Source organism: Aythya ferina, assembly GCF_964211825.1.
Source record: "Aythya ferina genome assembly, chromosome: 7".
Lineage (NCBI taxonomy): Eukaryota > Metazoa > Chordata > Aves > Anseriformes > Anatidae > Aythya > Aythya ferina.
The window spans coordinates 35,003,326-35,015,505 of NC_140302.1; the positions used below are offsets into that span (position 1 = coordinate 35,003,326).

A 12,180-nucleotide genomic window follows, 5' to 3' on the forward strand; every position below is an offset into this window, starting at 1 on the left:
GGTTGCTAATATCAAAGAGCAGAAGCATTAGAGAGAAAAATCTACCATTCCTATCATTTAGAGCAGCTGGAGGTCACTGTGTCAGTCTCAAGCTCTTTTAATGAGTCTCTTTCACTATGAAAAAGTATAGAAACCAGAGTAAACACACGTTTGATAAGATGCACCTTGTTGTTCTCCTTGTGATTCCCAAGAGAATTTATGAAAGATGCAGGTCTTGACCCAGCCGTTCTGAATCAGCTGGAAGATGGTCAGAACGGGACTAAGAACTGGGGTTGGTGTGGGAATAGTGTGACTTCCTGCTCAGATGTGTCTATACATTAGGGAAAAAAAAAATATAGCAGCTGGGAGGCAAAGAAAAACAGTGGCAAAGTACAAAGTCTGTGCAAAAGGCTCCTGTTGAAGGAAGCTGGGAGGTGTAGAGTGGGAAAACAGCCAAGTCAAAGCCCCAGATCCTTTGTAGCTGAGTACAGACAGGTCACAGGGTAGTGGCATCCTGCTGGGCACACAGCAAAAGTACTGGGAAATAAAGCTGCCGAGCTGGAATAGTTTGGTTTGCAAGGCAGAACTCAGACTGCACCATCTGATACCAGGAGGGGTACTGCGTGGCTCAGGAGAAGTGCTCTGCCAGAGGAATGAAGATGCAGCCATCCTGAAGGGAAATGATTTTTTCAACAGCATTATGCATTGAAAAAAAAAAAAAAGTCAAAAAGTACCTCCCAAATTAACTTTGTATTCACCTGAGAAGCAGGAAAAGACGACCAAGTTCCTAGCAAAGGCTAGAGCAATCACACTACAGCAGTGTCTGTCCCTGTCTCTGGTGTTTTACATCCAGATCTCTGCAAACTTGTGCAGAGCACATCTCCTGTCTGCATTTGCCTACATGAAATAAACACACTGGTAGGTGAAGCAGCGAGGGCTGAGCGTGTGAGGCTGCCTGAGAAGTGTGCTTGTGTGTGCCTTTCAGAAGCCTCCCCAACCTTTCATTCATTATTCATTCGTTACTTTCATCTCCTTTGGACTCTAATTACCTCGCTCTTAGAATATGTAGTTGTTAGGATTGGCTTTTTGCAGCTTGTGAGATTGCTTTTATTGTGTTCAAATATCCACTGAAGCACTGTAATTCCTTCAGTAACCAGAGCTCTGTGTTTCTGTTACAAAGCATAAAATCATCGAGTAGGGGTATAATGCCGTGCTTTTGTTGTGAGGTGGGTTTTGAGGAGTGAGGATGGCTTCTGGAGAGAAAACCGCTTGGCAAACCTGGGAGGTGTCAGTAAACAGGTGAGGATATTGGCTTAAAAGGGAAAGTTTTTCACTTTTGAGGCTTGTTTTCACAGGAGATCACGGAGGCAGGCGGTGTCAGTAGGTCCAGGAAGGGGTTAGGAAAGTCCACAGCTGACCAAGAGGTGCAGCCCCAGCAGTGCATGGCTGGGTGACACACAGGGAAGTTGCTGGCTGGGGGTGTCCTTCAGTTCACATCAGTAGATCTGGCTTTAGCAGTCCCAGGCTTTTTTTTTTTCTTTCTGCCCTACATTGGGGAAGCTAAATAAATGTACACAACATCAGCCTGTTGGGAGAGATAAGGCGCTGAATAGACCTACCCCGAAAATGAAGGTGCTTCACATTAAAGAGGCAGGTGCTTAATTCACACATTAGAATATTGCTTTTTTTCCTCACAGAAACCGTGATGTGTCGGGATAGTTTATCAGCGTGAAGCAGGACTGCCACGGAAAAGTTTGGATGTTTACAGCTGCCCTGTTTGGGCTGGCTGTGCTGCCTGTTTTCTCCCAGCATATCTGAAGGGAGTAGCCTTCGAGCTGACATTGCGAGGGGCAGAATGAATGACTGGAGCCCTGTGTTCCTAGCAAGAATTGCTCTTTATCTATTCAAATATTTATGTCCTTGCAGAAGCCGATGAGCTGTTGCAGGCTGTTGCTCAGCTCTTCAGTTACCTGAGAATTTGCATTGAAACCACCCCTTGTTTATTGACGGACCCGAAGCCTTGAAAAGGGAAAAGTTGCATCAGAAGAAAAATGCATGGGTTGTATGAGGATTTCAGGTACTTTGCAAACCTGACCTCAGTTTTGAGGAAACACAATGCAGAGTATTTTATGAGGAGGGCACATAAAGAGTGGCATTTAGAGGTTTTGTTGACTACAAGTAGGGATAACTTGCATTAGGGACACCGCATTGACTAAATTTTTCTCGAGTCTTAAAAGGCAAAAGCAAGCAAGCAACCCCCGTCTGCCTGCCAAGTGCTCCAGTGCCCCCAAATTGAGGCTTTGCAGTGCTGAGGCTGCTGTGGCTGGGGAGGGCATCGAGCTGAGCTCTTGCCCAGGGCTGTCCTAAGCCTCGAGCTGGCCTGGGGCTTGGAGAAGTGTTTCTGTGCGGTGGTGGGGGGCTGTAGTCGTGGTTTGAGACACAGGCAGACAAAACTGTTGGCTTTTTCAGGTAGTAGCTTGATTTTAAGAATTACTTGATGAAGGTGTGCAGCATTCAGCACGTATACGTGTTTGTGATGATTACACATGTCGTGAGCTCTCCTGATTTTGTTCCTATTTTCTGCTAATTGGTGCATGATAATTATTTCCCTAACCTTTTACTGTTTAAGCCCGAGCTCAGCTGAAGCCTAGCGTGATGTTTCAAGTTTAGATAAAAATGCAAATGCTTCCTGGTAATTTATTCTTGCATCTCTTTGAAAAACAAGGGCAGTTGAGCCAGCTGCATCGAATTTCTGAGGATTGTCTGGTTTCGGCTGTGTTTGTGTGAGGGAGCTGAACTGTTCTCAGCAGGGTTCCTGCAGTTCACTTGCCTGTTTGCTGGTACACGTGGCTTGGTGCTGCGCTTCGGCAGGGCTGGGGAAAGGCAGGCTGGTACGCTTTAAATGATCCTGATAAAGGAGGTGTGCGTATAAAAACGATCCGGTAATGTGACCGCAGAGAACCAGAGGGAAGATGATAACATTTCGCTAATGAGAATTCTCTTCTGTGCCTGGATTTATAACTCCTGTCGCTTTTAGCGCAACGCGTGTTTCTCAGTATCCATCGCCTATTCTCCTCTAACAATCCACAATAATAATTTATTGCTTAAACCACAGAAAAGTACTCAAACAGAAATACATTACAAGCTGCTCAGGTCGTCCTCATCAGCAGGAGAAAACAAAACGGGCTGCACTAGTCTGCAGGGCTTCTCCAACAGGTTGAACATTTTGTATCCTCCGTTTAGACGAGCTGACTACTAAAATATGTCCATGGACTGAGGTTTCTCCTTCTTAGGACCTGTATGGGAAAGTCTGTTGTTACGCTGGTAACTAATAGAATAATTTCTTTCCCCGTGATGACGCTTTATGATGCCTTACGCTGCATTTTGTGCCACAGGCATCGGTGATTTGGAACAAAGGACTGCTGCAGACTGGGGCAATTCAGAACTAGCGTGTAGGCATTCCTGGAAATTGTTTCATCCAGCTGCTGACAAGGCTTAATTTGGCTGGGTTTATGAGCTTAATAGGATTGCAGCCAGGGATAATGCTTGTGGAGAAGGTATGTGCTTTCTGGTGAGCGGTACAAAAGATGGAAATGAACATTAAAGTCGTGTACAGATTGTGTAGGTAAAACAAATTTATTGCTTCATCAAACAAAAGAGTTCATTAGAACATACTGGATTTGGCAAAGAAATTTGATGCTCAATTGTGAGACTAGCTATGCTGTGTGAAAGGAAAGGCTTGACAAAACGACATTTTAAAATTAGGTATTTTTGCTTTTATGTAGGATAAAGAGATGAATTTAAATCCAAGACAAAAACCTGGAGCATAGTATTCAAAATAAATGTTGTTTAAAATCTTGCAAGTGTCATTTGTTCAGTCTTATGACATCCTAAAGTTAGTGCTGCATTTTTGGGGGTTCTTTCTGTTGTTCCAAAAAAAATAAGTGAAGCTTGCTCTTACTTTTGCAGTTCTCCTACACAGCCACATAAATAAATTTGTATCTACAGACCCTAGCTGCACTACCAAACTGCCTGTCTTATAACTCATTTAGTTGAGATCAGAGATTGGAGACATTAGAAATCGTACAATTTTGTTAAAATTTGAAGATACTGAACTTCATCTGGTTTGCCCATAAAGCAGAACCGAAGTGGCTGATAGTTGCTGTAAGTACAGGCTTTAAATTGATGCTTTAAAGAGTTTCACCTGACAGTGCTTCATTTAAGTCATTAAAGCGTTAATTTTAATGATTGTGCCAGCGCAGTGTGAAATTGTAATTCAAGATGTAAAATAAAAGCTCCTTTTTAGCGTGTTACTAAACATTTATTGCTACATGCATTTGAATGATAAGCAAATAAAAACACAGCGATGGCTGCGGTTTATAACTGGTCATTAGAGTCCTCATCCATCAAAACACATAAGCCTGTGCATAATGGGACTATTTGCATAATTACAGTTATGAGCTTGATTTCTGAGCATGGAAGTAGTCCGCTAAGCATACGTGGAAACGCTTGACAATCAAGCTCGACTGTTTAAATGGACTACCAAAAGGAGCTGGAAAGCTTTGAAATTCGCAGCTAACCTGTGACATGTTTGAGGTTTGCTCAGGTAGAAGTGGTCAGCAAGCAGTGGCAGTTTTTCTCTGTTTGTCACTCGGAGCTATTTGACAGATTTCATCTTCTCCTGAAGAGCTCATTCTGTAGAAGCAGAGCCTGCTGGTGCCTTCGGAATTCAAATCTCTTTTTTTCCACTCAATCCACTTTTTCTGTGAATGCTTCTGCAGGTTAAAAAAAATAATACTACATTTTTAAACAAAAAGCAAACACTAAAATTGTATCGGCACGGTAGAAACGTACATTTTGCTTTTATTTGAGCAAACAGTGGGAAATGCCGGGTATTGACTCAGTTCTGGTTGATGGACAGAATTTGGGAACAGCACGGGCTATAAAAGCTTCACTTCATAATTTTTTTTTTCTGTTTCAGCAGAATTTCTGTAATAACGAACACTTTGTAATAGCAAACAAATTTGCTCATTCACATTGCAGAAGAGGATATGAGCTGATTTGAAGATGGGCATAGCGTGCACATAAACGCTATGGGGTGTGGTTTTGGCCACGGATATGTTCCTCCTTCAGCCGTCTAACCAAAATCATTTTGATCTGCATTTTTATTGAGGAATATGCAAATTAATGGCTGCTTCATGCATTATTCAAGAAAAGATGTATTTTGTATCACTGATACTTCTTCTAATCTTAAGCTATGCAAATGATTTAATTAAAATAATTATGCTATATAATATACCTGAACTTTACTCTAAAATAGTACTTATTAATCGTTAATGGTACTTGTATTTTTAGCTGGAAAGATGATTAAAATACTTGGTTGATGGTGGGTTTGAAAGTATTTTCTTCCCCTTTTGCCTAACAGCTAGGACCGAGCTGGCCTTGTGTCTGTAATCAACCAATTGACCTAGTGCGTTCAAGAGCAGAGTCATTTGATTTAAAATTGCTGGTATTGTGGCAGAAAAGGGTGGTTATTGGGAAAACAGAGAAGTCGTTTTGATGTGCCTGTCAGGCAGTGTTCCTCCAGCCTGCTCTGGTGGGCTCATCCTCCTCCTGCGAGCAACCAGTGCCGAGCAGAAGTTTGCTGTCTCTTCAATCCCTCCAACCTTGGAGTTGTACGGCGTAATAACTCGTCACATCACGGCCTTGAGGCTGAAAAGGAATTGGTAAAAGGGAAGAGCGTGAGGGCTCGGCTGCCTTCGGTTAAAGGAGGCTGGGGAGCACACGGGGCTCTCAGCGACGGAAACTGCCAGGGCTCAGCACCCAGCACCCGGCTGCCGCACGAGGAATGAATCATCCCCCCTTTTGTGGCAGGAAAATGATGTCTGTAATCAAACCGTTGGGTAGGATCGATAAAATGCAAAGCAAAGCGAAATAAGTGTCTGGCAGTTGTGGTTTCTGTCTGAATTACTGCCTTTCTTCCCGGGCTGGTGCTCAGCGCCGGCGAGACCTCGGTAAAAGCTGGGTGCATTTATAAGCTGTTACAGCTGAGGTTAAAACCAAAAAATGACATTCTGCATGAGGATTTCTTACGCAGAATATACCTCATCTTTTTGGTGCTAAAATGAGACATTTCAATCTGACATTTCAATGACTCTGAATAGTACAGACATTTAACATCTGTGTCGGCAGGACTTGGTTCTTACGTATCCTCCCATCTTCTGCTGTGAAATGGGGAGGCTACCGCAAGCCCAAGGGCGAATTGAAGACCCGCCGTTTGGCGACAGAGAAGGGAAGGACAACAACTATGGGGTTTTGTTTGCTTTTGACCTAGTGGCAGGAAAATTAAACCCAAACAACTACAGAATGGAGAATGAGGAAAAAGTGCTTGCCCAGCTCTGCACGAGACAGGGAGAAAGGGTGAGGGGAATGGAGCTTTGGTGTCGTGGCCCAGCCTGCTCAGTCTCCTAACATCTTGGGAAGAGCTCCTCAGTCTCAAAGTTTGATATAAGCTATCAGTTTTCTCAGCTCTTGTCTTGCCTCTTCCTTATTTGCTGTTCAATCTTAAAAGTTTAATTTTCCTGGAGTTTGGAGGTTAGGAAGCTTTTACCCCAAACAGAACAGGCTAAGAGCAAGTTGTGGGGTTCAGCTGAAGGCAGAGGGGATCGTTCAGCCAAAGCAATTACAGGTGTAATTCTCCTCTTGTTCTCTTCCCATTGGATTTAAGGATCATGAATTTCAGCCCTGTTTTTTTCTTTTCTTTTTTTTTTTTAGGGGGCAGCACTTAAATACTTGCCAGCTATTGTCAATGACGTGAAATTAGTATTTGATCCTAAAGAACTTAGGTAAGTAGTTAATGAATTGAGTGTACTGTGCACCTCATCTGGAATTTTATTTTATATGATTAAATATCTATAAATATATATCTATAATATATATATTTAATGTATTGCTTTATTAGTATACTGGTGGCTTGAAGCATGAGGGCAATGAAATATGACCACCTGAGATGTTTTATCACTTCAGTTATCACCTTTTTTCTGCAAGTAGTTGCAGGACTACACACACATCCTGCTTGTAAAGTAATGTGGGGCATCAGGGTTTGATAAATGCCTTGATAAATTTTGCAGTCTTGACTAGTAAAACCACATAATGAGCTACCAACAATTATCAGTCAAGTAACGGACTGCAAAACACTCAAAGCTGTATACTTAATGCATCACTCTTTGAATTATGTGAGGTAAATAATAACTCTGCTTTGGTTCAGTGAGCCTTACTTATGGATGGACATTTCAGTATCGTATAAACACAGGAGTGCTCTTAATAATGAATAGAAAAGCGTAATGGGAAGATGTTTTAGAACAGCAAGAACAAAAATATAATAAAGCAAAACTATTTGTTTAGGACCACTTTTAACTTAGAGGGAAAAAAAACAAAACAGTTTCTCCCAGTAATACTCAAGGTGTCTAAATCGAAATAAAAATTAGCAATGTAGATTTAATCTGATTTGATTTGCACAATCAGTTATAGGATATATATTATGTGTGTATAAATATGCAAGCTGTATATTTTCCATGTTCTGTCAAAAGGATGAAAAAATAAAGTAGAAATAAACTATGTAACTATAAACTTTTAAAAACTTTTTCATATTTATTACTTTTATATTAGTTTATATAACTATAAACTAATTTTCCAAATGTCTGAGGAAGCTGGAGTCTAGCTTCTGCTTGCCTGAGCTTTCAACTTATTTACGTGTACGCTTATGCTTTCTTTGGCCCTAGGGAAAATATCTACTGTAGAGTTTCTGATCTAAATCATAATTTTGAAACGTGGTAGTAAAAGTATTGTTGAAAATACACCAAATGAGACATGTCGGGATTCGGCCCTGTTTTACCCATAATCAGTACAATTTTTCTGTTACTTATGGTATTGAAATTGAGTAATACTTAGAAATGTAGCCTTAATAGGGGAAAAAAAAAGGATAAAAAATTAGGAAATGATACAAAATTATTATAAATTTCTTTAAAAAAAAAATCGTTTTAATGTGGGAACTGAGCTGATGAGTTTGATGGTCCTATATCAGCCTAAAATACGTGTTTTTGTGTGGCTGTACTGTTGGTGAAAGCTTGTAATATGGACTATCACTTTTTTCCACATTTTTAATGTTGTGGCTTATATGGTCATGTATTATGTTTAATATGTTTTCGCTTGTGTCTTTGCATGTAGCAAACTTTTTACCGAATTCATCCTGAACGTTCCTGTGAGCCGGCTGACAATTCAGAAGCTGTACTGCTTGATAGAAATAGTTCACAGTGACCTCTTCACGCAGCACGGTAAGCAGAGCCTGTGCAACTCCGAAGCTGTCACATTACTCATTGTCTCCAGACCTCTGCTGCTGTAAGGTTTGTCCTTGCTACCGAAAGCAGCAGAGGTTGTAACCAATGAGGGTTGTTCCATTAGCAGGACAAGGAGATTTAAAATCAGGGAGGAGATGCTAATTGACACTTACTGCGGGTTAGAGATCATAAAGAAGTGAAAGGAAAAACTTGTAATTTTTCATTTAAGAGGGCACTAAGTATCTGGTGTTATTGGCACGCGTTATAACTTCAATGGTGATAATTTTATCAAAAGCTTTTGTGCTCAGTGAAGTCTGGCAGAAAGAATGGCTGTTCTTGCTGGCCATCCTTTCTGAAACATCTTGCTTTCCCATCACTCTGTACCCGAGCCAAAGTAAAACAACATATAAAGCCTTTATCACAACATATAATCCCTTCACCCGTTCTTCCTTATTCTCTTCCTTCACATTGTGGAAGATGACTTCAAGTGGTTGTCTTACAGATTGCTTCGTTTGAAGTGAAACCTTCTGTTCTTTTTTAGATAACTGCAAGTTAAACTAACCCAGACTAAATGTTTATGTGCTGTCAGAAGAAGCTAATGAGGGAGCAAATAGGTGATGGTTCAGCCATAAAGGAAATCGGAAAGGAAATAATGTTATAAAGGAAATTTGAGTCTTCTGTGGATCAAAAATGCTGGTGATGTGACACGAAGTGCTGACATAACAAAATTTTGTGGTTCCAATTTAAAAAAAAAAAAAAAAAAAGAAGTCTTGGTGTATTGGCTCTGCACTGGTAGGTCTTAGATCAGCTAACGTCTGAACACACCTAGTAACTTCTATCTTTTATGGTTAGTTTTTAAAAAAAAAAAAAGGTATAAAGCCAACACAATCTGTGCTGCACATGCTCCTTAATTTCACAAAGCTTTGTGCTTTCCCACCTGGTGCAGTTCAGCAGCACTGCTGGAAGTTTGTATGTAAGAGTATTGTATGGACCTGGTCCTAACAACTGCGGAAACAAGTGCTACCTGTTGCTCTCTCTTGCTGCTTGAAGTTTCCTTCAGCAGGGTTTCCCCTTGTTGCTCAGGTGGGCCTGTAGCACAAAAATTGTGAATTTACTTCCTGCAGCTATGGATGGTGAGGAAGTAGGGGTAAAGCTCTCTTAAAACAGACTCTACTGGCCACATCACCACACACTGAACCGGCAACTCCAAATGCAATTCAGCTTGATCTTCATGTTTAAGACCATTTGAGATTATGCAACCCTTCTGAGCTGCACCAAACGAGGGGCATAATTTTATCTAATTTGAATCACAGGATTGGGGTTTGGGTAAAATGGTTCAAGTCTCCCTGAGGCTGCTGTAATGTTTGCTCTCCCTGACGTGTACGTAATGTTACTGTAACATGTGTCCCTTCTGGCCTTCTCAGCTCTTTGCAGTGCATTTTCTTTCTTCTAGCTGCCTTTAGAAATCAAGGTCTTCAGGGTAGAAGTCAGTGATGCTCTGGAGAGGAGGAAATTGAAATAACATGGGGAAGAGCATCCGAAGTCTAACGTGCATCAGTTGAGGTGTGATGGAGATTCAAGGCACGTGTACCCCAAGTGCTGCCCAGGCATTCGTGGCCCATCAGGGCTGCGTGGGGCACTCGTTTCACTCCAGCTGCTGCCCAGCAAAACTGGGGCAGTGCCACATGCAGGGGGATGAAGCCTGGCCCAGGATGGCACTCGCAGAGTTGGGTGCAGTGCTGGTACGGCTGCGTGTGCTTGTGCAGGGCCTTGGGTGTTCTCTGTCAATAAACACAGCATTTTGTCAAAGCTTCTCGTGCTGCTGATAGGTCTGCGTAAAGCCTGGAGAATCAATCATACCGGGAAGGTTTTGTAAACAATAAAAATTCACTTGAAAATAAATTAAATGAATAGCCACAGTATTTGTTGTGCTCAGATTTTCCCTGCTCTGCTGGGTTGAGTTCGTGTTACTGAAGCAGAGCTCTGCTGCCTTTCCTCCTCCTCGTTTGTTCTGTACTTTTAAACTGATAGCCAAATTCATGTAAGTAGCTGTATGATCCTGTATCATGTCACAGGAACGAGATTTTATTTTCTAAAAGCAATATGCAGCACAAGATTGTGGAGTTGATGGAAAGCTGTAAAACGTACCGAAAAACCAACCAGCATTTCATCAGTGTAGGTGGAGAAAATGCACTAATTCTGTGCCCTGAGAAGTCACGGAAGATTGATTTGTGGTGCCTCAAGAAGAATAAAAATTCAAAATACATGAATTCATGAGGCTTTGGAGGATGTGGGGATGAGAGGGGTGTGAGGAATGATAAAGCATCCTGCTTGAGTGATGGATGCTTCGGTGGTCGTCATGAAATCTCAAGGCTTTGGGATTTTTGACATGAATCTCCTTTTGCATTGTGGTTTGTCTTTAAAAGTATTTTTTGAATGCTTTTGTAAAACTTCACTGGCTTTCTGGTTACGTTGTGTGTCTCGTTTGTTCCCTTCTGAAATTCAAGGTTACTTCTCTCCGCTGCAGAGCTTGTACTTACTTTTATTAAGCTTTCTTCAGCCTTGGCAGGCAAGTCTTGTACGTTCCTTCCATTCCATTGCTTTTGTCCTAACAGTGATTCGTAATCGAGTCCTTATACCCAGGGGAGTGAGGAAAATCAGCGTGTGATTAGGCAGTCAAAGCCGTGCTAAGGAGAGAGAGAGAGAGCGTGTGTGTGTGTGTCTATTTGTGTATGTGTGTTTGATGAGAGAACAAGAGCCCGGTGACTTCAAGGAGTGTATTTTCCAAGCTCGTGGCTATTTACAGAGGCCCTCAGGTAGGAATCAGCCCTCTGCATAGACGACACGTGTACCACATCTTCGTGCTCCTGATTCCTGTCCTTGAATATTCAAACAGCACCAAGAGGAAAAGATTTTCCAGCGATGTAAGCTGATGCGAGAACAGCTGCTTCTGCCTATTTTCAGGGATTATACTTACCACGTTCCAAGTCTGTTTTGTACATAGGATCTGCCTTTTTCCCCTCTCCATGTTCTTACCAATAATCTAGCATGGCATTAGCAAAATAAGTACGAGTTTTCCATTGGAAGAGCATAAGTAGCGTCTTGCTGTTTTGTTTTTTTTTTTTGTCAAGCAAAATTTAATTAAAAAAATAAATTATTAATTTGTTTATTTATTGTACAGAGAACATAAATTAATAGAAAATCTCTTGCATAGGGGCTGGACGCTTCTTTGAAAACCCCAGCACTCATCTCAGGCAACTGGAATTCAGCTTCTTGCACGCAGTGATTTTAAGTTCAGTGGTTAATGCTCTGATTCAGCGAGTCGTTTAATTATCGGACTTGAACAGAGCTTCAAATGTACTGGTTCAGAAATCTGTATACGCCTTGTTCAACGAGGTCCTAGGTATATATAGCAGTGGGTCCTTATGTAAGCCGTACGTAATCTTGTGTATGCATCTGTATAAATGTAAGATATGTGAATATACAATAATTGTGTGTATATGTATGGCTGTATACAAGTAAATGCATGCAAAAATAAGATTTTTTACTGCTATCACAGTATTTTATGTAGACCTCTTATGGTTTGCACAAAAAACCCTTTTGCCCATGTAAAGTAGCAAACTTTTGATTGCAACCAGCCCTGTGCCTCTTCTTCCTCTCGTGTCCCTCTCCCCTCCACAAACACCCCCACACCAACCCTGACACATGGGACATGTCTCTTGATTTCAGCACCTGAAACAGTTCTGGATGTCGTACGTGTCTCCTGTAAGGCTCTGCCCAAATGTGTGTGGGAATTCATGACTTGGAGTGCAGCAGTTTTATAATAACCCAGTGCAGGTTTTCAGCTCTAAACGTATAAATACTT

At 41.5% G+C, this 12,180-nt stretch overlaps 1 protein-coding gene across 4 annotated transcripts in view; it reads left to right on the top strand.

The window, feature by feature from the left end:
- DOCK1 (dedicator of cytokinesis 1) overlaps positions 1–12,180 on the top strand; it is a 257,618-nt gene that overhangs the window by 52,512 nt on the left and 192,926 nt on the right. For all 4 annotated transcript variants that reach the window (XM_084525023.1, XM_084525025.1, XM_084525022.1 and 1 more), the window contains exons 24-25: positions 6,754–6,824; positions 8,206–8,312. In XM_084525023.1, the coding sequence (XP_084381149.1) occupies positions 6,754–6,824; positions 8,206–8,312 (178 nt within the window). The remainder of the gene's footprint in view (positions 1–6,753; positions 6,825–8,205; positions 8,313–12,180) is intronic.